The sequence below is a fragment of the Anomalospiza imberbis genome, chromosome 7 (assembly GCF_031753505.1).
Source record: "Anomalospiza imberbis isolate Cuckoo-Finch-1a 21T00152 chromosome 7, ASM3175350v1, whole genome shotgun sequence".
Taxonomy (NCBI): domain Eukaryota; kingdom Metazoa; phylum Chordata; class Aves; order Passeriformes; family Viduidae; genus Anomalospiza; species Anomalospiza imberbis.
Window position 1 is genome coordinate 12572345 of NC_089687.1, and position 27436 is coordinate 12599780.

General features: G+C 39.5%; 1 protein-coding gene and 1 long non-coding RNA gene across 3 annotated transcripts in view; both read right to left on the reverse strand.

Annotated features, from left to right (window-relative positions):
- The window catches only part of PTPN4 (protein tyrosine phosphatase non-receptor type 4), a 110648-nt gene extending 90509 nt beyond the window's left edge, over positions 1-20139 (reverse strand). Inside the window, exon 1 of one of the 2 annotated variants that reach the window (XM_068195434.1) lies at positions 19403-20139. In XM_068195434.1, the coding sequence (XP_068051535.1) occupies positions 19403-19415 (13 nt within the window). In that variant the 5' untranslated portion in view covers positions 19416-20139. The remainder of the gene's footprint in view (positions 1-19402) is intronic. The other variant, XM_068195438.1, reaches the window with a different exon arrangement.
- A 3422-nt stretch (positions 20140-23561) lies between these two features.
- LOC137476954 (uncharacterized) lies at positions 23562-24875 on the reverse strand. Its single transcript, XR_011000744.1, has 2 exons — positions 24048-24875; positions 23562-23743 (listed from the first exon to the last, which is right to left on the reverse strand). It is a non-coding gene; the product is annotated as an uncharacterized lncRNA (long non-coding RNA).
- Between the last annotated feature and the right edge of the window lie 2561 nt (positions 24876-27436).

Below are 27436 nucleotides of genomic sequence, written 5' to 3' on the forward strand. Positions count from 1 at the left end.
GAGAAACACAAATTAGAATTTCTTCACAGTCTTAGATCATCCGCCTTTCTGTAAGAAAATCTGCTGAAAAAAACAGAGAGAAATGAAAAGGTGCCAACTAGACTGAACAAGTGCTGACAGAGCTCATGAAAGTGCAGAAAAATCTCATCTAGCTCTCAAGAAAACCAAAATAAGTAGCTCAAGAACACATACACCCAAACCTACAGTTTATGCATACTTTGTTGTAGGCTTTGTTTTTTAACAGATATAGAGGCTACACTAGCTGGACATCTCTGTCATATGGTGGGCACTATGGCAAAATAACTCAACAACTCTATGACCAGCCATTAATATTTTTGCCACTATATATTCTATTAAGTCACTTTGTAAGATTACTGTAATACTCCTCTGAAACATGATATGGGAAGATGTTGGTAGCTGGAGTAGGAGCAGCCATGCCACCATTACATAGCAAGTTTTAATACCACTACAAATCTGGTTCTTACATCTCATCTTGCAGTTCCATGGACTGATGAATTTTTAGTCTCAACCACAAGGGATGAGAAAAGTGTTAAAATTGTAGGTGTCTGAACATTTATCTAAAATTCACTGTTGTAGTTAGCTTGTTTTCCTGTTTCATTGGCTTCACTAAGAAGTTTCTTTAAATTTTCTATTGAATAAGATTGAGAGTTTAAGTGAATAAAAAATTGCTTTCCAGAGTAACTATATCGGAGTTAAAGATGATTAGAGAGCTATTACTTAAATGCCTGTTTTCAGAACATTTACAGATAAAAATGCAACATCTATGGAAAGTATATGAAATCTAGGCAATGCAACAGGAGACAAATAGCTGAAAATTTGTCAGTAATGTTAAAGTAAAGAGAACACAACCATTGTCTCCACTGGCAGCAGATCCAGGAAAGTATTACCTGAAAAATCTGAGAGCAACTCCTGAATGAAGATCATGCCATCCTTTCAGCTGGGAAAAAAGAACAGTGTTCAAGGGCTTATGGAAAAGAGTAGGCAGGAAGATCCATGTTATCAGCAGGCAGCAGCAATACAGAACTGATACAGGCTTAAAAGACATTACACAACTACTGAAAACAGGAGGAAGGTCATGGAAATAGCTCCGAGAGGAGTGCTGCCAGCCTGATGATATGGGCATTAGATCCCCAAGTGTACACATAATAAGGCCACAGGATATTTTGGGAGAAGATCTAGAGAGGAACCCACAAAACGTCCTATTTATTTACACCTTATGTGCCACAGACAGTTTGCTTTCTATTTCCAATTTGGGATTATACTTCAAGACATTGGAATTTGGCAGTTCACTTTCATCAGGGCAGTGCATCCATTCCTTGTATTAAACTCTGGAAAATGACCCATTTACTGAAAAAACCCAATACTGAATGGTCATGTGCAGCCTGAGTGAGCTCATGTCTGTTTCAGTGCATTAAACTCAGATTCTTGTTTTATCTCATAGCTCAATCTTTGAAAGAACCAAACATTGATTCATTGGTATAGAAACAAAAGGAAATTTACAAAGTCAATAATTGGGATTATGATAGCCAGAAAGAAGCCATGGACAAGACAATGAACTGTAGCTCATATGACCGACCAGAGATTAACTTATTTAACTCCTTTCTAAAAGGTTGTACACACCAAGGTGCAGAAATTGTCTCCATGGTGTTCATCACACTGTTAAACAACGCCATTTTTTCCTGTTATTTTTTTCCAAATAAGTACAGAAATAGAGGGAACATAATATACATGAATTTTTAAGAACAACAAAAAGATACTTTCATATTAGCTGAGATGTTTTGAGACCTCAACACATGTAGACACACCATTACTTACAGGCTTGGAACAAGTCTATTTACATGGGAGCATGCAGAATTGGATTTAGAGGAGAATTAATATTTTTTTCTGTGCACTTTAACCTAAGTTCAGGAAAATTATTGTATTTGCAGGTAACTTAAATTCAGATGCACATTTTACCATCTCAATAACAGTTTAATATCTGTAGAGTAAAACTAACATCCCCCAAGAAACACAGAAACAAGAAAAAAACCACCAAACACTTTTATGCTACTTACTAATCATTTCACAAAGTAATGAAGTGCATCTCTGCAGATTTAGGAAAAGGAAGGGATTATTTAGTGCATTTGTTTGCCTAGAGCATTTTGTGATTGATTTTGGGGATATGAAATACTTTGTTGTCAAGATATCCAGTCACTGCTGGAAAGACACTATGAAAGCATAGGTTAGGTTGCATTACATTTTTTTGGTTACCAATGATTCTAACAAAATGGCTAAAGTTTTTAAAATTTCACAATAAGCAGGAACCATACTGTACTAATTTGGACAACTATTGATTTAAATCATTTTTTTTAGGCTTATACATATCTAACCTAAACAGCATATCAGTCTAAACCTCTCTGTAATTATTTTATGGATATGTACCATAAATGGTATAGTATGTACATACAAAAAAACAGACGGTACAGATTTAACTAATGATATCTACACAAAATAATTTTAATAGGAAGTTTTCAACCTATCCTGAGGGCACCAGGCTCCACTTCCTGTGCACACTAAGAAATGGAGGCTTTCTGTTGATGCTGTGATTGATCACTTATTCTAAGAAAGAGATAAACAAGGAGCTTTGCAAAATGTAAGGGGGAGAGGTAGAAAGGTTAAAGAAAAAAGCAGCAGAGATCAGGATTTCTAGAAGTAGGATGTGACAATATCACAGACAACTAGACTTGACTCTAACAAACTCTGTTTATTTTGACATAACCTGGCAGTGTTAGCTAACACAGCATCCCTGACCCACTCCTGAGTCTGGCCTCTTGCTTCCAGCCTTGCATCATCCTTTCCCTACTGCTGACATAGCCATTTGTATAGCCATATGGTAAACCAGAGTGGGGAAATAAGAAGCAACACAATTTTGGCAAAATTATTCTTCAGTCAGACCAATTCCCCAATATGACTCACTGTGCAGCGGCAAAAGCACTAGAGCAGCACAAGGAGGGCAGCAGGTGGCCATAAAGAGAGGAAGGCTTCCTTCGTGGTCAAAACAAGGAAAACAGTAAAGGTATTAGCATCCAGCCAAATAAATATCATTCACTCATCCATTTTGTTAAAAGCCATTTCAAGAAAAGAACAAAAGGGGGGGAAGTGGTGAAAAGGTGAGGAAAATGTGAAGATAATTTCAAAACTGAAGTTTTCAACTGTGTATTTCCTAAATCTGGGGCAGAATACAACCAGATAAAATGAGGTGATAATGAGAATCATCAATGGGTTTTTTTTTTTTTTTAAATTATGAAGCTAAAGCAAGCATTTCATGTGATGAAAAAATCTAAGAAAGCGAGCAAATTAAAAAGGAATTAAGAATGATGACAAATGGAATGGAAGGAGATGAAGGTGGAAAAACAGAGGAGCAATTACAAAAAAATACAGCAGTACATTCTTCCTTGAAGCACTGAAGACCATAAATTTCATGTATTCCCCACCATTTCCATAGCTACTTATGGACACAATGAAAGTACAACTTTATTTAAAAAAACAAAGCACACATCAAACCTGTCAATTTCCATGTCAGTACTCAAATAATGCCTTTCTTTTATGTTTATCCAAATCACCTTAATATATATACACCTGAAATTGTTGCATTATTTCCCTACTTATCTGCTACAGACCTCCCTTAAAATTTCCTGCATTATTTAGGTCCCTTTCACCACCGAACACACAAGGACTTGCATACAATACGGCAAACAATGACAATGAAGAATCATTGGGAAGAAACAAGTGGCACGTGATTTGTTTTGTGGTGTCTGAATTACTAATTTGTATCTTGTTTCAGGAGGTGCCAGAGGAAAGATTAAGACTATAGAGTTAACGCAGACAATTCTGAAAAGGTCAAGTTCCCCAAAATATTATGAAAATTTAGTGATAAAATGCAGCCAAAGACATAATATGACAGAGGTGATGGAGATTGACAGTAAACTACTCTAAAGGGCTCCCTGTACTGTTTCACCTGAAGGCGGTGCAACGTCTGGCGTATCAAACAAAATGGAATGGTAGTTACCAATGCAGACACCAGAGGAAGTTTTATTGAAGCTGTACTTAACTACAAAAAGAAACTGAACCCTGAAGTGCTAAATCTGACCTAAACCCCTATTTTTGTTTGCGCACTAAGAGGTCTTCAAAAGTACAATGTGGCTTAATACAATCCATAATGAACAGCAAGACTCACCCTACTGTGTCTGTACTGGTAAAAGACTTGCACAGAACCTAGTATTTGCTGCACTTTCTATCTTCAAATTTATATACTCAGTAGGCGTTCAAAAGAAATATCTCCTTTTATCCAATGATCTCAGAATTTCAGTGGGAAACTATTTCTCATTTATAAAGGAACAGAACAAGATGCAGAAAACCAAGTAATTTGCCTGTCATTACACAGTGAGTCAGTGGCAGCAGCCCACACTGGTCATACATCTCTTGCTGTTCTTACCAGGTACTGGCATTAGAATAAGGTCTTTTATAATAGTTACATCCATATGTATCAACAACATGATCCTCATAATTTCAAATTTATGCTCATTCTTTCTTTTGCTCTGAAAATGAACACTAAGCTTATACAATGCACTCTATTTAAAAGATAACACATTAATGCCTCCTTTTTTCAGCCCAGTATTTCTTGACTGAAAGATACCAGAAATGCTTTTGTGTTTGGGTTTACCATGAACATTTAACAATAGTTAAATATTCTACAGAATAAAAGTTATAGCTATAAGTAGCTACATGTTAAAACCCCACAAACCTAGGAATGGATTTACAATCAGTTGTATGTGGCTACATCAAGGAAGGCTTTCTGTATACAGGACACGGAGTCTGATAGACTCCATGTTGTTCATCACTGTCAGGATTACTGAGTTCCGGATCTTTTATTTGATCCAAGAGTGCACTCCCATTCTTATCTGCAGCACGTGCTGTGCCAGCCCTTTTGATGCAAAATTTTTCTCCCTGTGGTATGAAAAGTGACTAGTGCAGGAGGGGTGGGGGGAGAATGACAATGACAGTACAAATGAACAAGAAACAGTAACACATAAACAAAAGATGAATTGTTAGAAAAAAGGTTAATTTATGCAACTCAAAGAAAAAAATCTCCTCTAGTTAACAAGCAATTCTTAAAACCCACAGAACTTGGCATCAATTCTGTGATCCCTTTAGCATATCATCTTTGGCACGCAACCACAGGAAAGGTTGGATTTTATCTTCACCAATGACTTTGGCAAACCTTTCCAAAAAGGAAGACTGCTGTAATTGGTGCTAATATGTTTTCCTACAACTAGTCTCTGCAGCAGAACTTCCACTAAAGTTTCTTACTGTGCAGTCAGTTTTACCATTTGCCAGAATACTGATGGAGTCTAGACTTCTAATTCACAATTTTTCTTATCCTCCACACGTCCAAGTCCAAATAGATAAACTGATATTGGAAATAATGATTGCCACTTTTGCCAATGAAAAACAAATGCTATTCTGATGTATGGAAATACAGAGGTTGTGCTATGAAGAGCTTCATGCCAGTGCATCCAACATAACTGGCTTACAGCTTTCAGCTCAGGCAGCAGGGGGTGGGTAGTCAAGGCCAAGTTGATTATGTAGCTGTTGATACATCTTTTCCCACCTGAAAATGCCATGTAACTGTACAGGGACAGACTCCAAAGACCTATTGTGGGTAAAGCAGAAAACCACCAGCAGCTGAAGGAAGAGAGAAAGCAGGATCTGCTCCTTCCTTTCCAAACATCTGTCATTATTGGCTCTTTCAAACAGATATTTAAATGTAGCATCCTGGATCTTGAGCTCCTGCATGATTGTTTCTGCTGCACCATGTCAATCAAAAACCTATCAATCCACACCAGCAATGAGCACACACCCCCATCACACTCTGGTGACAGAAGATCATGACATATACTGAGATGGTGGCACTGGACTTACAAAGGCAAAGGCAGGTAGATGAAACAACCTCCCTCCAGGAACGCTGCAGGCTCCCACAGGAGTGGGGAACAGCCCCACCTGTACACTTGCTCTTAAACTTCTGATGTACGAATACAACTCTTAAGTTGCCAGTGAATGTATAGATTCCCTTAAAAAACCAAAGTATGCATAACATTTAGAATAATTCTATTTTTTAAATGCATGTTGGAATCTGCATAGCCATAGATAACCTTGTTTCACAAGATGTGCAGTGCTCAAAGGATGTATTACTGTCAATAATACAATAGCAGGCAATACAGCAGTGAGCAGAGCCAAGGGGACATGGGCTTAACTATGCATGGCTAAGCTAACATCTTCTGGAAAGTGACTACCTGGCATCAGTGTAGGTCTTGGAACTGTAATTGCTACAGAAGAAAAATATTTATACACAGTAGCCAATGTTTAATTGGCCAGAGGGAAAGGAGAAGGAATAGCTCTATATATTTTTAGGTGTACTTGTCTATTAGACAGCTTAGTTAGCTATAGGTAACAAATTGAAAGATGATTTTCACAGAGCAATGTTTTCTTTCTAAAATGGAAAGTGACACTGAAATAATATTTTAAATTTACCTTCCATAACATAAGTTGTAAGTGCTTGGAGTCCAAGTCAAGGAGTAGAAGTTTTTAACTGTCACATGACAGGAATTCATTTCTTACTTGTTCAAATATTATGTTCCATACATACTGATATTTTCTGCTTCCCTCTATTTTTATACATGAGATGTTTAAGATGCATAAAAAGACTCCACAAAATCTTTTTCCTCAAAAAATAAAAAATCCTCCTCCAAAAGATCAAGGCAAGTGGTTTCAGATGTTCAGCTTTCAATCCAGAATAATAAAAGAAAACTATTTTCTGAAAACATAAATTTCCTTCATAAGTTTATATAGTTTCTTTACTCTGTCAAGCAGGCACAATTCACTACAAAAATACCAAAATTGCATACAAGGTGGTTATATACCAATTCTGCTGAAAAGGACCTTAGAAGGTAAGTGGGAAGGAAAGAGAATATTTTTAGTAGGTCATAAGATACAAACATAAACCAACTATATCATACTGTTGTAGAGAGGGAATTCCTCAGATGAGGATAAGGAGTCAGGCGCACAGCCCACGGGACAGATGAACGTCCTCTCTCATGATTCTCAGTATTGCAAAACCTCAAATGGATTTGGTTTTAAACTTCCTAAACCAGATGCAGGTCAAGTAAGAGCAGTCAAGAGACTGTTCCAATACCAAGCACTACCAAAATGAAACACCTGAAAAGGCACAATAATAAACCAGAAAGAATTCAGGTTACTTGACACAATACTGCAGAAATTGAATGTATTACACCTTTCAAGCACTTTGAAACACAATTTTTATCCATATATAGCTGATAGAATGCTTACTAAGACATTCAATGTTACATCAATTAGATATTAGATTCAGTTCTTTTATTATGGTAAGGAGTGCAAAACACTCACAGACCTTGCCCTGGCAGAAGGCACTTCTGGAAAAGGGATGACAAGTACCAAACACAGTAAAGTGTAAAAAACACAGTAAAGGGAAGGCTTTAGTTCAAATTTAGGACCATATTTTTGTCCCTGAGATAAATTTTTAACTACCTATTCCACAAACAAGGTGTATACTTGTATATACTTTGAAACAATATTCAATAAAAGGGATTAACTGACAGTGAGGAACTATGAAACACACTATGTTGTATCAAATAATAACTTCTATTCTTGTTCCATACCAATACTATATTTTATTATATCCATGTTTCAGGTTTTCTGGCACATACTTGCATGAGCTGGATAGATTGCTGCTTTCCAAGTCTTCTCCATCTCCTATCACTTCTGGTATTTCTGGTTTTTCCACTTCTATTTCTTCTTCTTGCATTCAAAACAAATGACAAACATTTGATGCAAAAGGTATCAAAATGTTTCTGATATATTTGAGGTTGGCTGTCTAAGAACAGCAATGCCAAAGAAGATTGGTAATACCCACAAATATTTGACTCCTGTCAAATAAAACATGAGGTACTGGGTTTGTCTTGCTTACTGTCATGAACAGTTTTTCATAAAGAAGCAGAAGACAGATAAATCTAAAAACACCAAGTGACGTTCATTTTTAGACAGATCTAAAATAATTTTTTGCCCTTTAGCAGAACTAAGTTTCCCTAACTAAACTATTTTTAAATGCCATTATTTCTTCCAGCTTATAAATTTGTTATGTTCAAAGCACCTACAAGAACAGAGGAAGGGCAAATATGTATTTTAGGAAAAAAGAAAAAGCATGTTTAATAAACTTTAAAACATTAGCCTTACAAATTGTGCCAGCAACGTTCCATTATCTTGTTTCGATAAATGCTGAACAGCCTGGGAAATTAAAAGAAGCTTCATGTTGCAGTGACAAAATTAAGATAGGTTTTGGTGCACCTATCAGTCAGTTGAAATGCAGACATTAACATACTAACTTTGTGGATCCTTGAATGACATAAGTGTCAAGATGAAAGCAGCTGACTCAAATGCAATCTGAATTAGAAGTGGAAAAGGAAATGGGGAAGAACTTTAAGGAACCAACAGAAGATCTAATTTCACTTTTTTTTTTTTTTGCAAGGTAACACCATGACAGGATTTAAATCCTAAATGCATGTAATTCCAAATGACAGCACTGAACACCAATGGCTCTGCATTGTCTGTGTTACCAATCTTGCTCTTCACAATACTCTTATCTTGCCTCTCTTTCCCCTCATCACCAGCAAAACACTTCTCAGGGTGCAGTGTAAGTTTCATCTGAGGAGTCTTTCCACTCCAAGTGTTAGGACAGAGAAGGACTAGAGACAGGCCATGTTTCCCTACATCTCCACCAAGCTGAAATGTTTCTCAAGTGCCAAAATGTGCACCTGCTCATGCAGCAAGGTAGGTGAGGAGGGGACTGTGGGTCTGCATCTCAAGTGACTGGACTGGTGGCAGCAAGTCTCAGCATCAGTTGGTTCTCAAGATGAAATTCCACAAAGAAGCTCTTAACACCTCCTTCTCACACAGAACCAGACTGTCTGGTGAGTAGGAATTAAAAGATTGGGAGGGTGGGGAAAGGCAACTGCCATCTAAAAGGTACCTGCTGGTACCTTGACTTGGTTTTCTGAACTATCAGCAACAGTGAAAAGTAAAATGAGAACACAGAAAAATCCATTAATCTGAATACCCTGCTGAAAACCAGAACAAAACTCTTCCCCGCGTGGTAACACTGTACCATTACCTGATGGGAACTACAGGAGCTGCCCAAAAGCAACACCACTCAAAGGGCTCATTTACAAGGCAGTAAAGCATTACTGAACACAGAGTACTGCACTTCACATCACATAATCTTTGGACAAACATCACTTTTCTAAAGCTTCTGGTGTGCTCAAACCACCTCCCTGAAGATAATCTCACTTCATAGAACCCACCTAAAAACTTCAGGATCAAAGGAACTGCTCCAGATGGCATGGCCTGAGGTGTAATATGAACACTAAAGGCTGGAAGTAGTTCCAGCATAACCCTGCACGACCACAGGTTGGTCACTTCTGTGATTGTTAGCATCAGAAAATTGAGCAGTTTGGAGGACAGGATATGCTTTACACTGCATGAGTTGAACAGATGAAAATTAACCAAACAACTCCATTCTTTGAAGATTATTTTTACATTTTCATCACAATGAAAGAATAGGAGATTATGCCTAACATTTAATTGATCTCTGAGGAAAAATCCAGCAGTGAATATTTTACTAACAACCTTAGCACAGAGTGCAAGATGCAAAATAACATGAATAGAGCTTGAGAGAAAAGTTAAAAATTACACTGTTTTGGAATGCTGAATGTAAATACATCATTTTCAAATGAAACTGTCAAACATCTTGTTGTGGTGGTAAAAACCAAATCACTATGCAAAATGATAATATAAGAAAAGTCAATTGTATGTTTCTAATAATAAATGCTCTTGTGGCTTTTGAAGTCACAAAAAAACTCTTGGCTGAATTGAAGCATTGATTTCTGTAGTTATTTATGTGCAGTTCCTATTAGAATTCTATTGAATTCCTTGAATGGTGAATGGAAGTGCTTTTGAAAACACACACAAAAAACTGTTAAACAAGGGACAAAATAAATGGAGAGTGTTGCATTGCCAAGAGGTTTCAAAAAGTCAACAGAACATTTCAACATTTTTTGAAGTGCAAGCATGTATGACATGGTTTGACAGAAAATAAGTCTAATACAAAAACAATATTCAAAATACATTTCCCCATCACTCCTGAAGAGGAAGCATAAACACTGGTACTCGCTTCTCAGACGTTATTTCTAAATAACTTGCAATACTCTTGAAATATAATCTATAGTAAAATATTGTTTTATTTTACAGAATTTTAAAATGCTATCACTCCATCTTTTTGTCCATTATACACCCAATATGATGACCTTTTATTTACTATGCTTACAGATATATCCAAAGTGTATATTATGTTAATTTTGCTAAGAAAATAAGGATATTTCTACACTGCCAAAAGAAAAGGTTTCACTGTGGGTTTTTCTGAGTACTAACAAGAGACATTTAAGTCTGGAGAGCAGATTTTTAGAATGTAGCTTTCTGTTTACAGCAGAAAAATAATAACATTAGTAAGTTTATCTTCAGAACTTCTGTATCAGCCTATTTTTATTTTAATAGAAACCACATTTGTTTTCTCATTGAAAGTAATGAGTACTTCTAAATTAATCTTACCACAGAGTGCTCTTCAACAATTTAAGTAGTATCTTATTTTGAAGCAATTTAAAATTATTATTATTACAGCATTACTCAATACATATATTAATTCTTTTATCTATTTTTCCTAATTAGTCATGGCACACTCATTCTGCTGAACTATGGCAACTTCTTTGAATCTGCAGTTCCACATCTGTGTCCCTAACACGATGACATAATTTGCTATCACGCACCACTATCCGATGAGGGATGGATCTCTGGTCATATAACACATCCCAGCTTATTGTACACAACTGCTGGAGCACACACAGTTATCATGGCACACCACAACACAAAATATATTCAAATGAATATGAAAGACTCCAGTGAAAAAAGGCTTTTGCAGATACCAGAGCAGCTACAATCATTTGCCACAACAGTTAGAATGAATCTGTTTGTCTGGCAAACAAAGGAAAAAAAATACTGTAAAGAGGTGGATTGGAAAATGCTTACATCAATGTAACTTAGAAATAGAAAACAGAGATTTGACAAAGTAGCTTTACTGGCAACATAAGTTCTATTCAAAGGTGGCTGAACATGAGCTGAAGTTTCAGATGTTAATCAGGTTTCTCTTTCAAGCTATTCTCTCACATACATTTCATTAGTATAATTTCTACAAAGCACTTTTATTTCTGTTTTCTCAGGGCTGTGTATGTGCTTCCAATGCCAAAGAAGTTATTATCTACATCACCCTTATTCAGAGAAGGATGCTTTTTATGAAAATCCTGCAGAAAGCATCCAGCATTAATGAGCTCCCATATAGCTTTCCTGTAAAAGGAGGGAGAACATATGTAACTGGGGAGGGGACAGCACCACGATCATTAAAAGGAGGCAATGCTTCTGCTACTAACTACAACCGAGTCTTTTAATTGCTCACTTCAGTTTTATTAAATAGCTTACAGCTATCTAGAGAATTTCTAATCTTGCATTTAATTAATCTCAAGAATGAAGTTCTCCTGCAGGAATTTCCTCTTGGAGGACTTTCTGTCAGATGTTCATTTTCAATCTATTTTCTAGTCCTCTACTGAGGAATTCTGTTCTAAGTGTAACTGTATGTATACGTCCTTAGTGGTTACTCACACCTCATTTTCTTACTGTACATCTCTCAATCTTTCAAGTGGCATGTTTTTGAAAGCAGCAATATTTTAATTAATATTTATGATGTCTGTTATACAATTCTATACAATTTACTTAACTATTGCAAAGCTTGAACATAATCCAGAGTTTCTGCAAGCAGGGGGATTGTGGAAAGTCAAAAACAGCTTTGCCAAAAGAACCCAGGGAAGATCCACCACACTGCATCCCTCCCTAGGCACACACTCACATGGTCAGTTCCCCAAACAGATCCAGGAACTGCAGAACAAAATACTCAAATCTATACCATGAGAAAAGGGAAGAGACTGTATCACCAATACTGTAAGTCTCTTAAGTAATAGCAAACCTATTAAGTGAAGGTGCCAAAAAAGTTGTAAACCACATTACACCACCCGGGAAAGCAAAGCAAAGATCATGTTTTCCCAATAACAAACTCCAAAATTATTTCCTTACTCCAAATTTGAATATCTAAGGCCACTTCCAGCCTAAGTAGTTTACAAATCTGACTTACATGGTATGTTTTAATGTATCATACAATGAAAGGAGAAGCAAAATATTAATTAGGGAAGGGTTAAGAAAGGTAAGAAACTTTTGCCACCATTAATGTTCTGTCCCTCCTCACCTAGCTGCATGTATAGCAAACCTGAGAAGAGATGACAGAACCACAACTAGCAGCAACTGCACCAGCCCTTAGTACTGAAGAATCTAAATCAGTAGTCTCACTTAAGCCCACAAGAAACAAATAAGCCAAAAAACAAAAAAAAAATCAAATCATTTGGAGTTAAGACCCCATAATATAACTGGTGTGTTTGTGCCATTGTAATACAACTTCTGCATTTCAGTTTCTCCCTCCTGTGGTGGTGTGTGCTACAGTTATTTCAGTACAAACTTCACATCAGGTCATGACATTTGTGGACAATTAAAAAAAAGGATTTACCTCTCCTTTTTCATTATGTTTACCAAACCCCTACACACTTTAACATTGTTGTAGGGCAGCTGTCCTTCTCCTCTTTCCCCTCTTTTCTATCCCGACTTAGACAAAGATGATACACCCCTTCAGTTTTAGAGGCAAACAAATTTCAGTCTTTCAAAACCTTCTTTTCATAAATATTACATCCTTCCAAATATTGAAGAGATCTGCTCCATGGAAAGCAGGTGCACTTGGATGAGCTAACAGGATGCACTGTCTCCTTACAGAATCAACACACAAGCCTAAAACATAGTAAGTGGGGAATTACTTGAAGACTAGGATTCCCATCCATAGCCTCATTTGCACTCAAGTACTAAAAACAGACTGTGGCATCAATCCTAACTGCAGCCTGCCTCCCAAAAAAAAGGCAAGAGCCTCTTCCAAGGGAAGTCTTAATAGCAGCCCACAGTTTGGAGGTTACAGGCCACAGATTTAAAACTCAAATGCCAAGTTCCATAAAATTTTATTTTTAAGTCAAACAAATTGGTACACGTCTCTTCTCCAAAAGCAAAGCTTTTCTAAATAGGGGGACTCTATAAACTCAAAAAAAAATTAAGAGCAGTACTGAGGCTCTATGCAGTTTAGAGACAATGCAAAACTGGCATATGCAGTGCACACACACAATTTGTAAGGGAAAAAACAACTTACAATGCAACACATCACTGGACATCAGCATTGGTCATCTTTAACCCTATTTACACATCAAAAGACAAAAATATGTCTCAGTTTTCAGATGACACTAAAAGCTTGTTGCACATATCAAGAAAGACAAATGCAAAGTGACATATGTTAATTTTAACTCTCTCCAAAGCAAATTTTTCATGGGAAGACTGCAGGGTTTTTCCCCAAAAACATCTCTGAATTCACTAACAAGGCTAATAGAAACAAAACAAACCCGGTTTTATTATGTGATCTTCCTCCTAAATTGTCATTTTTTAAAAGCAAAAGCATTTAATCATAGATGTGCAATCTGAGAAGCATTTTGTTTCAGTATCAAGAGAAATATATTACATTTTGGATTATTTTTTGTTTAAATCAGTTATAAGAGCTTAATTACAATTAACATGTTTTGCAACTTCATGACTTAGGAAAATATAAGGGAAAGCACCATCAAGAAATTATCTCTTGGTCCGATAAAAAACTGTGCTAAGTTGGAATTTCAGAGAGCATTAACAGTTCTCCACTGACTGGTGTATTTTCCAGGTGCTCTTACTGACCATGTGATAATTTCTCTACCTGAAGGACAGGAATTAACAACAATTCCAGTTTATTCAAGCCTGAACTAAGTATGAAGTTACTTCAGCACTGTATCTCTGTTGGCACATACGAGTGAGCACAAGTCCTGGTGTGTCACACTTGAATTTCTCCTTTGAAAAAAACAGCTTTGCAGTGTTATCAAATCCATTTGCTGGACTCTTTTGCAAATACCACCTTCCACTGTGACCAGAAAACACAGAAATCTCGCTTGTTAACCTCCTCCAAGACAAAGTATGCCAGCACATCCCTGAGACAAAGGAGTCACAGCAGGCTCTTTTACCAGCTGCTGCATGGACAGCAATCTGCTGCAGATACAGTTTCAATTTCTGGTTTTAAATCTGATATAAAAAAGCAAATGACTTAACCAAGTATCATTTTCTCATCTAAGAACACACCACTTATGTAACTTTCATTGCACTCAATAATTGACACAAGTTTCAGAGCAATACTGATACAATTTGTTTCTCTTTTCTGTCTTTTGCAGCAGACACAAAGCATTCTTTGGAGGTTTGGTTGGTTGGGTGGGTTTTTGGGAGGGTGGGTGATCTGCAGGTCAGAGAGATGTTGGTACACTAATGCAAAAAAGTAGCCAAAGGACTCAGGAAAAGCTAAAATACACTCAACTGTCTTATAAATTAAAAACTTTTTGGAGACAAAATAGGATCATTTGCTTAATCCAAGCACAGTTAACAGCACAAAATCAAATCAACTAAAATTGTTACTCCTAGCAAACAACAGAAAAGAGCTTACATTTTTTTTTCAATTAGCTTATTAACACTATCAAACAAAATAGCAAAATCACATAGAACTCAAGACCTTCAGACTTAAACTGATGTTTCCCAAGAAAAAGCACCAGTCAGAACAAGGTTTTGACTAGCAGATTTTTAGCAATTTTTAATTTAAAATCCAAAACCCAGGCTAATAAGTGAACTGAATACATTCTCCTTAAATCTAATCTACACCATTCTAATTTTAAAAAATTTAAAATTCCAAGTATGAAAATGTTACTCTAGCAGCACTACATTTGATTGTCATTTGAAGATCTGGGCTTTTGGTCATGCAGAATAATTCAGTCATTACTCTCTAATCTAGTTACCCTGAAAAAGATAAGAAATACCCAGAAAGGCAATGTGAGAATGCACATGCCATAAGAAGTGGGTTCTCTATTTCTTCCTCATCGATCTTGGGGTCAGACTGAAAACTGTGAAGTGGCAATGAAGAGCTCACTTCACACTCCAATCAGTGAAAATATTTCCCAGAGCATTCTCCATTACAGATCATAAATACTCATAATCAAAAGACCGTTTATTTTTAAAGGGATATTAGCCATTTCCCCCTTCCTCATGTAACTGTAGAGATGGCAGTGTCTCATAAACCACACAAATTGTATTTATCATCCAATAGTCACAGTAAACTTGTCCAAGAGTAATTGCAGTGTGAGACAAAGTAGGGTGCCAAGAGAGGCCTAATTGCATCACCCTACCAAGTCTTTGTTTGAAGGTGCATAAGCTGAGAAAGGAGAAACTGGTTCAATTCTCACATTTCAAAGAGAAATTCATCAAGTTATGTTTGTCTGATCTACTGAGAATCTCTGTGACCAGCAGCTGTAACATTCTGTGGCATGCACTGGGACACTGCATACAACCAGCACAGATTTTAGTGTGCTGTTAACCAGATTCTTTTAACCTACACATCTGGACATTGGATTCTGGTATGTCAGCACATCAATAAAACTTCTGTGAACACTAACTGCCATAAACTTGAAGTAATTTATTTTGTAAGTGGCAAACAGCAATAGTTTTCTAATTCTGAAATTCTCCAAAATAAAGAAGGAATTTTTGAATATGAACCTGCATATATAATACTATGATAATTATAGATGTGTGTGTATATATATACATATATATATATAGACTTAAAAGGAACTCCAAAATTTTAGAAATTAAAGGTTTTCAAAAGCCTAGAGAAAATTGGTTTTGTGCTACTTCAGTGGATTACAAGTCCTGAAGGAAAAACAGCCACTGTTCCCAAACAAGCATATATGAACAGCTGGTCCAGACAGCAAAGACCTGCTGTTGTATCACCAACCCACTGCTGAGCTCCTTGGGTTTTGTCTCCTGCTCGGGCCATTCCCCCCTCCTTTGCTCTTCTACCTTCACATTTCCTTCTTTCCCCCATGAACAATTCCATATTATACACATACATGAACCACTTTTACAGTTATTTAGGTTGGAGGACATTAATACCCATGAGAATTTTGTCTGGCCATTTAATTAAAAGTGACAGCACCAGAGAGAAAGTGTTGTATTTAAAAAAAAAAAAAAAAAAAAAAAAAAAAAAAAAAAAAAAAAGCACAGTCAACCATCTGCTGAAAGATTCTCTTGTTTGACCATTTTTTAATTGGTGAGAATGGAAGTGAGGTGACATGGAAACAGGATGTGAAGGCATGGGATTCATATGATCTTGCACCAAATTTAAACCAAACTGGGGGAGGGGAAGAGCTAGGCACAATCATGATGAATCAGAAGATCAAACTATTGGTATTAAGAAGACAAACCACAGAAATGTACTATTTATCAGTTTGAGGAAAATAGTCTAACATTGATTCCAAGACCAAAAAAAAGCCATGCACGTGTCTACTGCTTGTTTTAATTAAAGTTTTGACCAGCTGAAAAGTTAAAACAGAATATTCAAACCACTGTAATTTTAAGAAGACATTTACCCAACTCATTGACTACGTCCAAAGCCTAAACTGCCCCGAGCAAGCTGTTCTTTTTCCCACATACAGGTGAGCTGAGGGCTGACCCATCCTGGCTACCTTCCCCTCCAGTGGAACCTCCCCTCAGTTCTCAGTGTGCATCCCACTTTCTATATGTGCACACAAACCAATGCACTAAACTCCCATGTACACTCAACAAAATCCTTATAAAGTAACAGCCATAAATAATGGCCCAGTGAATTGGAGCCCCAGATGCTGCTCAGAACCTTTCAGCAGTGCTGTTACAATAGGAAAGCAACCTTTTAGAAGTCCCTTTATCCCCAGCAATCATGTCACACACCATTGTATGAGGCTGCCAGCCCCGGAGCTCTGCATGCCCAGAAGCCCCTATGACATCACACAAACACAACCAAACACTGACACACAGCAAATGCCCACGACAAACACAGGCCTGATGCCTACTGAACCAATGCTGGAGCTCAAGTTCCTGCAGCAACCTCTGTGCAGGTGGATCCATCTGCCCAAAGAGGGGCCGCTGCAGGATCTGAGCCAAAATGATGTACCCTGAGTATTAACTTAGCATAGATTTCAAATATGCTAATGGCAGTGACATGTAAATACTACTGCATGAACCCTGCTCATTAACAGAGAGCTCATCCACTCCACAGAGCCATTAGCATTACTTCTAAGATTACAGGATTTTGGTTTTTAGTCACACTTTAAAAATATAGCTGCTGCTAATTAATTAATTCTAGTCATGGAAAAACAGTATTGGCTGAACTTTCCTGCTACTATGGTGTAAGTGTACCCAACCCTGAAACTATTTTTAGCAAGGGTGTTCATCAATACTATTATGTACAACCTAAATTAGACATTAACAGGACATGAGAATTGTAAAGCGTGGCAACAAACAATACATTCCACGGACAATTTTGCTGAACAAGAAGTAACCATCAAAGTGAACTCTAAACAGGTAAATCTGATTCCAAACAAATTTAACTGCAAACATAAGGAAAACATACTGAAAGGTAAAATTATTTAATATATTTCTGCTTGTGAGGAATATGCATTTGTATTTCAATGTTTAATCGACTTTGAAAAACTAAAATTAAAAACATACACATCATCTAAAAATACAAAGAAACAGTAATGACAACAAAATTATAGCAAAAAAAAATTGGACCAACAGTACATTTCTGAGTTTATAAAGTAAAAACGTGCCTGGGAAACATATTGACACACGTGTACATATCTGTAAGCTTATCACCCAGAATCATATTTTATCAACATGGTGCAAGCCAGAGTCATGCCAATATGTAAAAACAACTTTTTAGGTCAGTGAAGCAAGAAATCCATTGTCAAGAAAATGGCATCCATAAGATTACAATACTGAATATATTATGTTCAAGCAATGAACTGGAAAACTTTCCTACAATATACATATAAAATAAAAAATGGGTTTACCAATTCTAATGTAACTCATTCCTGTGTTCCTGCAACGCACATTTACAGAGTGGCGAGCACACAATGTCTGCATGCGTGTGAACACGTCGGTGGCTCCCAACATTACAGAGCACTTATTTGCCAAAACAAGCAGGCAAACGTGCACTCACAAAACCCCCTTACCACTGAAAGCTGAGTTTAGCTCAGGGCAAGAGAAATGCCCCGTGGGTGAGCAAATGTATGTGCACACTGCAGTCTAACAATTATTCTTCAGCAGGGATCCATTAGCACTTCTGTAATACACAAGTCACACGCATATTTTCTATCTCACGGTTCAAAAAATTTTAACAGTTTGGCCACACTGAAGTCCTGGATGGGTGTAAATAACAGCATAAAGTTCATTCACGTGTATTTTACATCTGAACGATGTATATCCTTCGAACAGACCAGAGGTGGGAACATCGCACGTACACTGGCAGCTATCTAGTTTTAGCTACTAGCTCTTGGAGATTTTTGAAAGGAAAAAGACGTTATGCCTCTTCCAGCCGGTGCTGCAACAGCATGCACGAGTTAACCCATCACCAGGTACACGGAAAGCCTCTGTCGCATACAGACACAGCGATTATACAAGCCTTCTGCTCGAGGGAGACACTAAAAATGTACCAGAGGAATGCAACGACAGCACTCAAACCTATTTCCCTGCCCATAACCAGGGCAACGCGCACATGTGCCTAGAAAGCACAGGATCGCAAAGTTTTTTATTAAACAAGCTAAAATAAAAATCCGTTTCAGGCGTTCGGCGGAGTTCACTGCATTTTAGAGACCCCGACCTGCCCCCGCAGCTCGTTCCCCTCGAGGCTATTTACGGCCCCCCCCCTCCAGCTCCACACAGCCCCCACACCCCCTTCGCCACAGGGGAGCCGGCTCTCCTGCTTTTTCGGAGGGGGGAACCGGAGGGAGAGCACACACACAGCCCCCCCACCCAAAAGGGCTCAGGGCAGAGTCGCTCTTCCCCCGCGGCGACCTGAGCGCGAAGTTGCGGGAGGGGGAGCGGGGGGGGGGGTTACAGCACAGAGACGCGGCTCGCAGCACCCCTGGTCCCCCCAGCCCGGAGCCCCGAGCGCGCCGGCGGCCGCCTTTACCTTCATGTAACATCCACGTCCAGGTTCCAGATGGAGCGGGGAGCGCGGAGGGAAGAGGCGCGGGGGCTGCGCGCTCGCGCCGCTGCCGCCCCGCGCGACCCCCAACCCGCCTCCGCGGGCGCGCGCACGGGCACGCGCGCCGCAGACGCTCGGGCACGCGCAGCGCCCGCACCCCCCGCGGGGTCGGGATCGAGACCGGGAGCGGAGGCGCCGCTCGCCGCCCCCCACTCAGTGTTCCCGCAGCGCCCGCCCGAGCCGCAGCCTCGGGAGCAGCGACAGCAGCCGCCCCGCGCCCCGCCGCAGCGGCGAGCGCCGCATCGTACTGCAGCGACTGGGCCGAGGGAGCGGAGGGAGGAGAGGGGAAAAGAGCTGGGAGAGAAGAGGACGGAGGAGCCCCGGGGGGAAGGCGGAGGACACCCCCAGCCTCCGGCCTCTCCTTCCCCCCTCTCCTCACAGCGACCGGTCGGAGGGGCCGCACGGGCCGGGGCTCTGCCTCACGGGGCGCGGCACTGCCTCGCACGGACCGGCGGCTGCCCCGCGCGCAGCCCCGGCCGGGAGGCAAAGGGGACCGGGGCGAGGTGAAGCGCCGGGGCGCTGCGGAGGCGCCTTCCCTGCCGGCGAGCGAGCGAGCGCCCGTGGGGGAGGAGGGGGGAGGACCTGCAGCCTCCTCCCCTCATCGCCGCCCTCCTGCCCGCCTCACGCGGGCAGCATAGCAACCAACATGGCGGCTGCGCAGCCACCCGGCGGCGGGCGGGAGGCGGCCCCCGAGAGCTCGCGAGAGCCGACGGAGGACGGGCGCTGGGCTCTCCTTTCTATTGGTCCGCCATGTGGCCGTAAAAGGGAGGGGGCAGGACCAGGAGTGCACCTGGCGGTCTGATTGGCTGGGTGTACCATGGCTGAAGGCGGCGATGAGCACTGATTGGTCGGCTGAGCCGTCACTCACGCCTGCAGCGGTGCGCTGAGGCCGGCGGCCCTCGGCGGCGCTCGCTGCCCGTGCTCGCTCCCCGCTGCTGTCCCGCCGCCTTCACCTCGCCCGTGGGTCCGGCTGAGGGGGCTGTGCCCGCGGGAACCGCAGGCTGCCCTTTTGACCCGCTCCGTCCGGAGGGAAAAATGAGCCCCAGTGGAGCAGTGGGGTTGTCTTAATGTCGTAAGCCTCCGTCTTGGTCACATGGCCACCCAGCCTCACCCTGGAAATGTCCCGGAGGGTCGTTACTGCCTCCAGGTCCGTGCCGGAGCTTTCCGGATTATGAGGTGTATTGTGCCTCCCGGCCACATAAAGGTTTTCACATGTGGCCCATGGGAAGGTTTGCGTTCAAAGACGTGGTTTAACATAATCCGGCCCTTTGATGTACTTATATTGTGTATGAAAGTGTTTGGTTAAAAATGTCTTTAATGGGCCCTTAGTAAAACACAACCTCTCACAACAAGCTCTTCACCTAGTAACAGACACATGGAATATATAGAATCATTTAGGTTGGGAAAGACCCTTAAGATTACTGAGTCCAATGTTTGGGAATGAGTTCTTGGATTTCACAATTAAATTCCTAACCATAGCAAGATGTGGACTAATACTGAAGGAGTTTGCAAGTTCTCTTCTAATTAGGAAGCTTTCTAAAATCTCATTTGTTTGATGTTTGCAAACCTTATATACATTTCCAGCCTAAATTGTTCTTGTGCCAGTTCTGTTCTTTTGCTTAAATAGTCCTTCCCTCTTAGCAATGTTTTCCCTCAATTTTAATAAAGCAGTCATACCCCCTCCATGTTAATGGGCTAAATAATCCAAGGACTTGTAAGCTCTCCCATTTCCTTAGTGAGTATTAGGACATAGAGGATACTCCACATGACTTCTTCCAGGAACAAGTTGAATCAGGGGTGAGAAGACTGAATTTGGGGAAAGCAGTCAAGCAGAAATTTCAGATCACAATTTCTGGAGCACTTTTAAATAATAGACTTCTTAATGATAATGAATAGAAAACAGTTATAAATTGAAAAATTACATTTTATTAACAAAAGTCTAAAAGATGACAAAGCTTGAAATGTGAATGATTCCCCTGGATTGAACAATTGCTAGACTGATGATTTCATAAAGCCCCAAAATAACACACACAGCACCAGTAATGCCATCCCGTGTTGCATTCCTGTTTCCCCAGCTCTTCCTGAACGTCTCTGTAGTTACACTGACAGACTGATTGTGGTGCAAGTGTGGATCCAGCAACTGTATCCTCCCTTTGTGAGCTGCTGCCAGCCTCTCTAGCAGGGCATATGTTCTTCTGTGCATTAAAGGCATCCTTGGCTGCAGAGTTGTCTCGGTTTCCTGATAATTCTCTTTCAGTTGATCTTGAATTGCACACGTACATTTCAATCCATTTGCACTTAAGATTCCAATTCTGTCTCTCACATTTTCATGTAATTTTCTTGTACATGGTTTGTGTCAAACATACAGTTATGTTCAGTCTGAGAAGAGCAATAATTAATACATTGCTTTCAACAGAGTGTGTGATGGAAGAGCAACCCAAACCACTCAATGTGGTGACTGTAGAACTACACATCGTTTTGGCAAATGCAACCTTGCAGTGTTACAAAGGGATTTGTTTTGCTGGTCTAACACAAAATTGGTGACATATACAGATGTTATATATACATTGCAAAGTTAATTCCTTGCAATACATTGTCTTTTCTGCATTTTGTTGCCTACAGAAGGGTTGATTCAAAGCCCTAAATCAAGGCAGTGGAAGATTCCCACCGTGTGCAGAGTACTTCAGGTCAGGCCGACATTGCAAGAGCACTAAACAGATATTGAGACAAAGTTCTCCAGCTCATGCTCTTACCATAGCAATGGAGCAAAACTGCACTGGAGAATGTTTGAGTGCTGGTATTGCTCAGACAAATTCAGCAAAAAACTTACTTTGCAGAATTCTAAGTTACATGTTATATACCCTGAGCAATCACTTTCCAAAATCATGAATGAAAGACAGAAAGCAAACTGAAATGTCACTTTGTCATTATTTACTTGAAAGAGCACATTTTCTCATGTAAAAAGTGCATTCACCTCAATTCTATTTCAAGAGCATGGCTCTTTCATATAACAAGTTTCTGGCTATTGTCTGCCTGTGTACATAAGCAATGGAAGCTGCATTTTGTGAAAATATTTTGCATAGCAAGAGTTTAATTTTCAAACCAGTGTGTGGGGATTTATCTGTAGTCTGTTGACCATTCTGGGGAGGATATGTTATCTCATAGCTTGTCATGTCCTGCTAGCAGAACACCAGTATCTTAAACCGTTTCATACAAGGTAAACCTCTTGTGTAAATACAGAAGCAAACAAAAGCTTCTCCTTTACCTAACAGATCCGTGGTATGTGTTTGTGCCAACAACCTTATTACTCATGCAAGACCTGCCAACCAAGCTGTGATTAACTTATGTGAGAAAACTGCATATTAAAAATGTGAATGGGATTTTAAGCCTCTCACTGAAATACATGCAGACTGCTTTGTGGCCAAGAAGACATACTTAACACTGCATTAAAGCAATTCAAGATAAATTACTCTCACCACAGGTGGAGTTTAGACGTGAAAAGAGGAGACAAGGATCTTAATGCTAAGCTTGATCAAGCATAACGTATGTTTATTAACAGATACATTTTCTGTAAAGTAGGGTCCTAATTCAGCAAAGCCCTTAGAACATACACATTTTACTCAGGGAACACCCTTAAAGTTGGCCAAATCCCATGTGGGAAGTGCCACTGCTCAGCATAAATGGCAGAGAAGTTTGCGCTGGAGCATGGCTTTGGGATCACTGTTAATATATCCATAGTGCATTGTATAGACATAAATACTGATCATGAGTATTCAGCAGTGTCCTAAGCTACAAGGACAGAAGAATTTTGCTGCTTGGGACAGGGACTCACCTTCTCTTTAAGTTTGTGCAATACTTGGTGCCATAGGGGTCCACAGTACTTATTGTTAGAATACTGTGAAACAGTAATTTGTGGTAATAAGCTTGTTTCAGCTATCATCCAGTCTGGAGGCTGGCTGTATTTCTTTTATTAATATATGTAATATATAATGCTCAGAAATGCACTGAAACTGAAAGATAATGGAAACATCAGTACTTACAATTTCTGGACCATGTTTCACCAAATCCTTTTTTTCCTCCAGCCAGCCTTTGACAAACTTCTTTGCCTTTAATGCACATCAAAGTACCACAAGGTTGAACTTCTAGATACCCACTGGAAACAGCTGAGTGATTTTGTGAAGTCCACTTGTGCATTCACTTGTGGAATACTGTTATTTTCTGCTTCTGTCCAAAAGGAGAAGCATAAACTCTGGCAAGTAGCATAAACTGGCAAAGCAAAACCATAATAAACCAGGTAAAAAATATTTTGTAGCATAATTTTTTTTCCCCCAAACATATCAGTAACAGATCTGCCAGAGAATGCGAGGAACAAGCAGGCAACAGAGATGTAACAGAAGCATTCAGGGAAAACAGAAGAAAAGTAAGTACTTTTTTTCCATCACTGTTCTTTTTTGGCAGATTTTGACGTGATTGCTACAACAAAACCTTTCTTAGGGGCATGGTCAGAAAAAACATATTTGCAAAACTGAGTGTCTGTGGTTTTGGAGCCATTCAGTAAACTGTAGAGTACCTGACTGCCAGGACAGTGTATTTTTCACCCCAGGGTTCAAAAGGAACTTGGATCTGAAATCGCCAAACTATTAACTATGCTTTGTAATTTATGGTTTGGAGTGAACCCAGTTCTGGAAGAATAAAAATTTTTAGACAAGACTTCAGAGAAAGCAGAAATGACAACCCAGTCAGTCTAACACATGGCTCACCACCATGTAATGAGAAGAAGCAGAAACTGCAAACCTGGTAGTGCTTTAAAAATGTCAGCAAAGTCAGCAAATATTTATAAAGAGGAGCGGCTTATGTAGACTTTGTATAAACACTGGGACACTGGAGTCTTCAGTCTTAATCAACTCCCTGTTGGAAGAAGACCAAGTTTGTACCAGCTTCTGCTATCTTCTTCCTCCTCTCCTCCTCCCAGCTTGCTTTTACTCCCAGTCTAATTGCCACAGAAGGGAAATCCAAATGTGTGGCACTCAGGGAGGCAGAGCATGTTTGGGCTATCTTCCCAGTCTGACCCATAAAGGAGCTATGGACATGATGTGAAGAACATCTAATATGCAGCCTGGCTGAAGCAATCACATACAAAGATTTCCCCAAACAGCTTTACAAAGCTGAGGAAGCGAGCTCTCTTTGTGGTTGGTAACTACTTCAAAGGGAAGATGGATGGGTAAATGATCACAAAGGGAGTAACCAGTGAGATTCCAAATGCACCTGAGCTTTACAACATGTTCACAAGTGGTAAGTGAAACAGGATTGGACAGTGTTTTCTAGGGATTCACAATTGTTCAGGAAAATCAAAACCAAAACTGCTGACACAAAGTAGCCAAAAGAAAAAAACCATCATGATAAAGATGGAGTAGGTGATAAAATAGCAGCTAAAATGCAATGATCAGATGTCAATTAAAGGAAGACAAAAAATATCTACTTGTGCGACATAGTAGATAGGCTCTAATTAGTTCATATCAGTCAGCAAAGATATTTTGAAGTCCCTATGGATAGTTTTCTGAAATTGTTATCTCAATGCTCAGAGAGGCAGTTTGGACTGATAAGGACAGAAGAGAATGAAAAAGCAACAATAAAATAAAATGCTACTGTATAAATCTTCAGGAATCACGTTCTTTCCTTTAATACAAGACAAAAGTCTGCTTATAGCATCTTGACACATGGTAGCATCTTAAGCATTGGAGAACCATGAAAAAACAGGAAAAAGAGTGACCAGATTTATCACAAAGACCAAATACCTTCTAAAATAGATCAATTACTCTGAAACTACTTAGAAAATAGATGAGAAATGGGAGATGTAATAAAGGTATCAAAAATCAAGTCTGACATGGGAAAGGTGAACGGGGAACAATTACTCATTTCTTATGAGAACAACAATGAATCTAATAATATTTTTTCAAATGGAAGTGTAAAATAAGCAAAAGGAAGTACTATTTAAACAACATCTGCTTAATTTGAATAATTCATCATCACGAGATCTTTTAGATGCCAAAAATACTTAGGGTTGCAAGAAGTTCCTAGACAAATTTACAGAAAAAAGGCTGCTTTGCAGAGAAATGGAGAGAGCCTCCAATTCTATCCTTAGATAATCAGAGATTGAACTAGTAAATAGGAGGAGAAATTAAGCTGTAACTGCTCTCTCCTTATATTTCCACTGTAGGGAACTGCAGGGCACCAGGTTACCTGGACTTTTGGTGTGACTCGGGTCAGCCTTTCTTATGTTACAGCTGCAGCAGAAAGATATCCCCACCTCAGACCTCTTGCTTCCTGTCATATCCTGTGGGGACTGAACCTGAGAAATCCCAATAAAACACTTAAATCAATGAAACATCTAATGAACATTTTAGAACTTTAAAAGGGATTTAATCCACATTTTTGAGCTGAGATCCAGTGACCTTAATTTAGCAAACCAGTTGCATAGATACAAAGCCAAAAATGACCATTTTGTTAGAACTTCATTTTGACTTAACCCAAAGAACCTCACCCAGTAATTTCTGCAACAGGCCTATAACTTTGGTTTGAGCTGTGTTGCATGTTTTAAAAGAGTGTTTTTTTCTTTTTCTAAGTCCATCATTAAGCGACCCAGCACTAACAACTGCCACTAAAGCCTTCTGGATTTGGAACTTTTCAGATAATTTCTGGAGTATGTAGGACCAGAGAAAGATACATGCAAAATTAGTTCAATTCTACTATTGATTTCTTTCTACAGTGATAAAAAAACCTGAAGTAATATTTGAAATGAGCAGCTTACATGTACAGGTTTCACTTCCATAGGCTTTATTTTATTTTTCCCTAACTTTACGTTGACCTTTATTGGACTGAATTGTAGGTAACTATCCAGAAAGCAGACAGTTTTCTTTCAAAGATGAAAGATAGCACTGGTTCTAATAAGAATGATGTAAGTGCACAGGTTGCTGTGTTTTGTACTCAATGCTATTTACATTTCTGTTGCTAAGATCCCTGAGTGAAGGCCACAGCACTTTATTCTCTTAAGGTGACAGCAAGTTGTGTAGATAAGCAGTGCACACTGTACATCAGTAAAGAAGTTGCTTCAGTTGGTTTTTCTTCCTTGATCTACAAGACAAACTGGAATAAGCTCACACTTTCAGATGGGCAGTTTCATATTTCAGCCCTGTTTCCAGTAGAACATCAGGAAACCTTTTGAAAAATACCAGTACATATAGAAGAAGAGAAGAGAAGAGAAAATGGCCTCTCTGGCATCCATTCCCTTTTTTTTTTCCTGCGGATTTAAAAAAAATCCTGTAGCGCTTCAGCCTTTCCCAGGCTTCTTTATAAAAGTTTGCACAGAACTCCTCACTCATGTGAGACCCAGCGGAGACCGCGTGTCACCTCTCGCTGCGCCGCAGTTTCACAGTTGTGGTTTTGAGGTCGGCATTGTCTGCCAACAGGCAGCAGCAGTGCAGGGCTTTTCCCCCGCTGGCAAAACATAGCCAGAAATGCAACCCCAGTCATGAAAATGTATTTCTCCATTGCAGTATAACATGACATGTTTCCAGAGTAAGTGTTCTTTACAAGTATTTCTGAAGAGAAAAATAAAAGAGCATTTATTGACTGTTGTGGTTTGCTCTGACCTTGAATTAGAGTGCGGTACAGAAAACTGCCAAATTTGGCCTGTCCTAAGAAAAAGACAAAGATAGCACAGCAGCAACTCGGCTAAACAAAACATGTGTGCAAAATACTTCCTGGTACACCCACATTCTGGCCTCCTGCAAAAAAGAATTGCCAAGACAGATTTTTTGACCAGTTAAGTTCTTCCAGGAACTGTACAACCTGTTCTGCATTTTTGATTCATAGAATGTTCACTTTCTGGCTTCCTGAAGTTGTTCCAATGTTCATGCCATAAGTAGAAAAAATTTTAGAAAGCTGGGCTGATCATGTAGA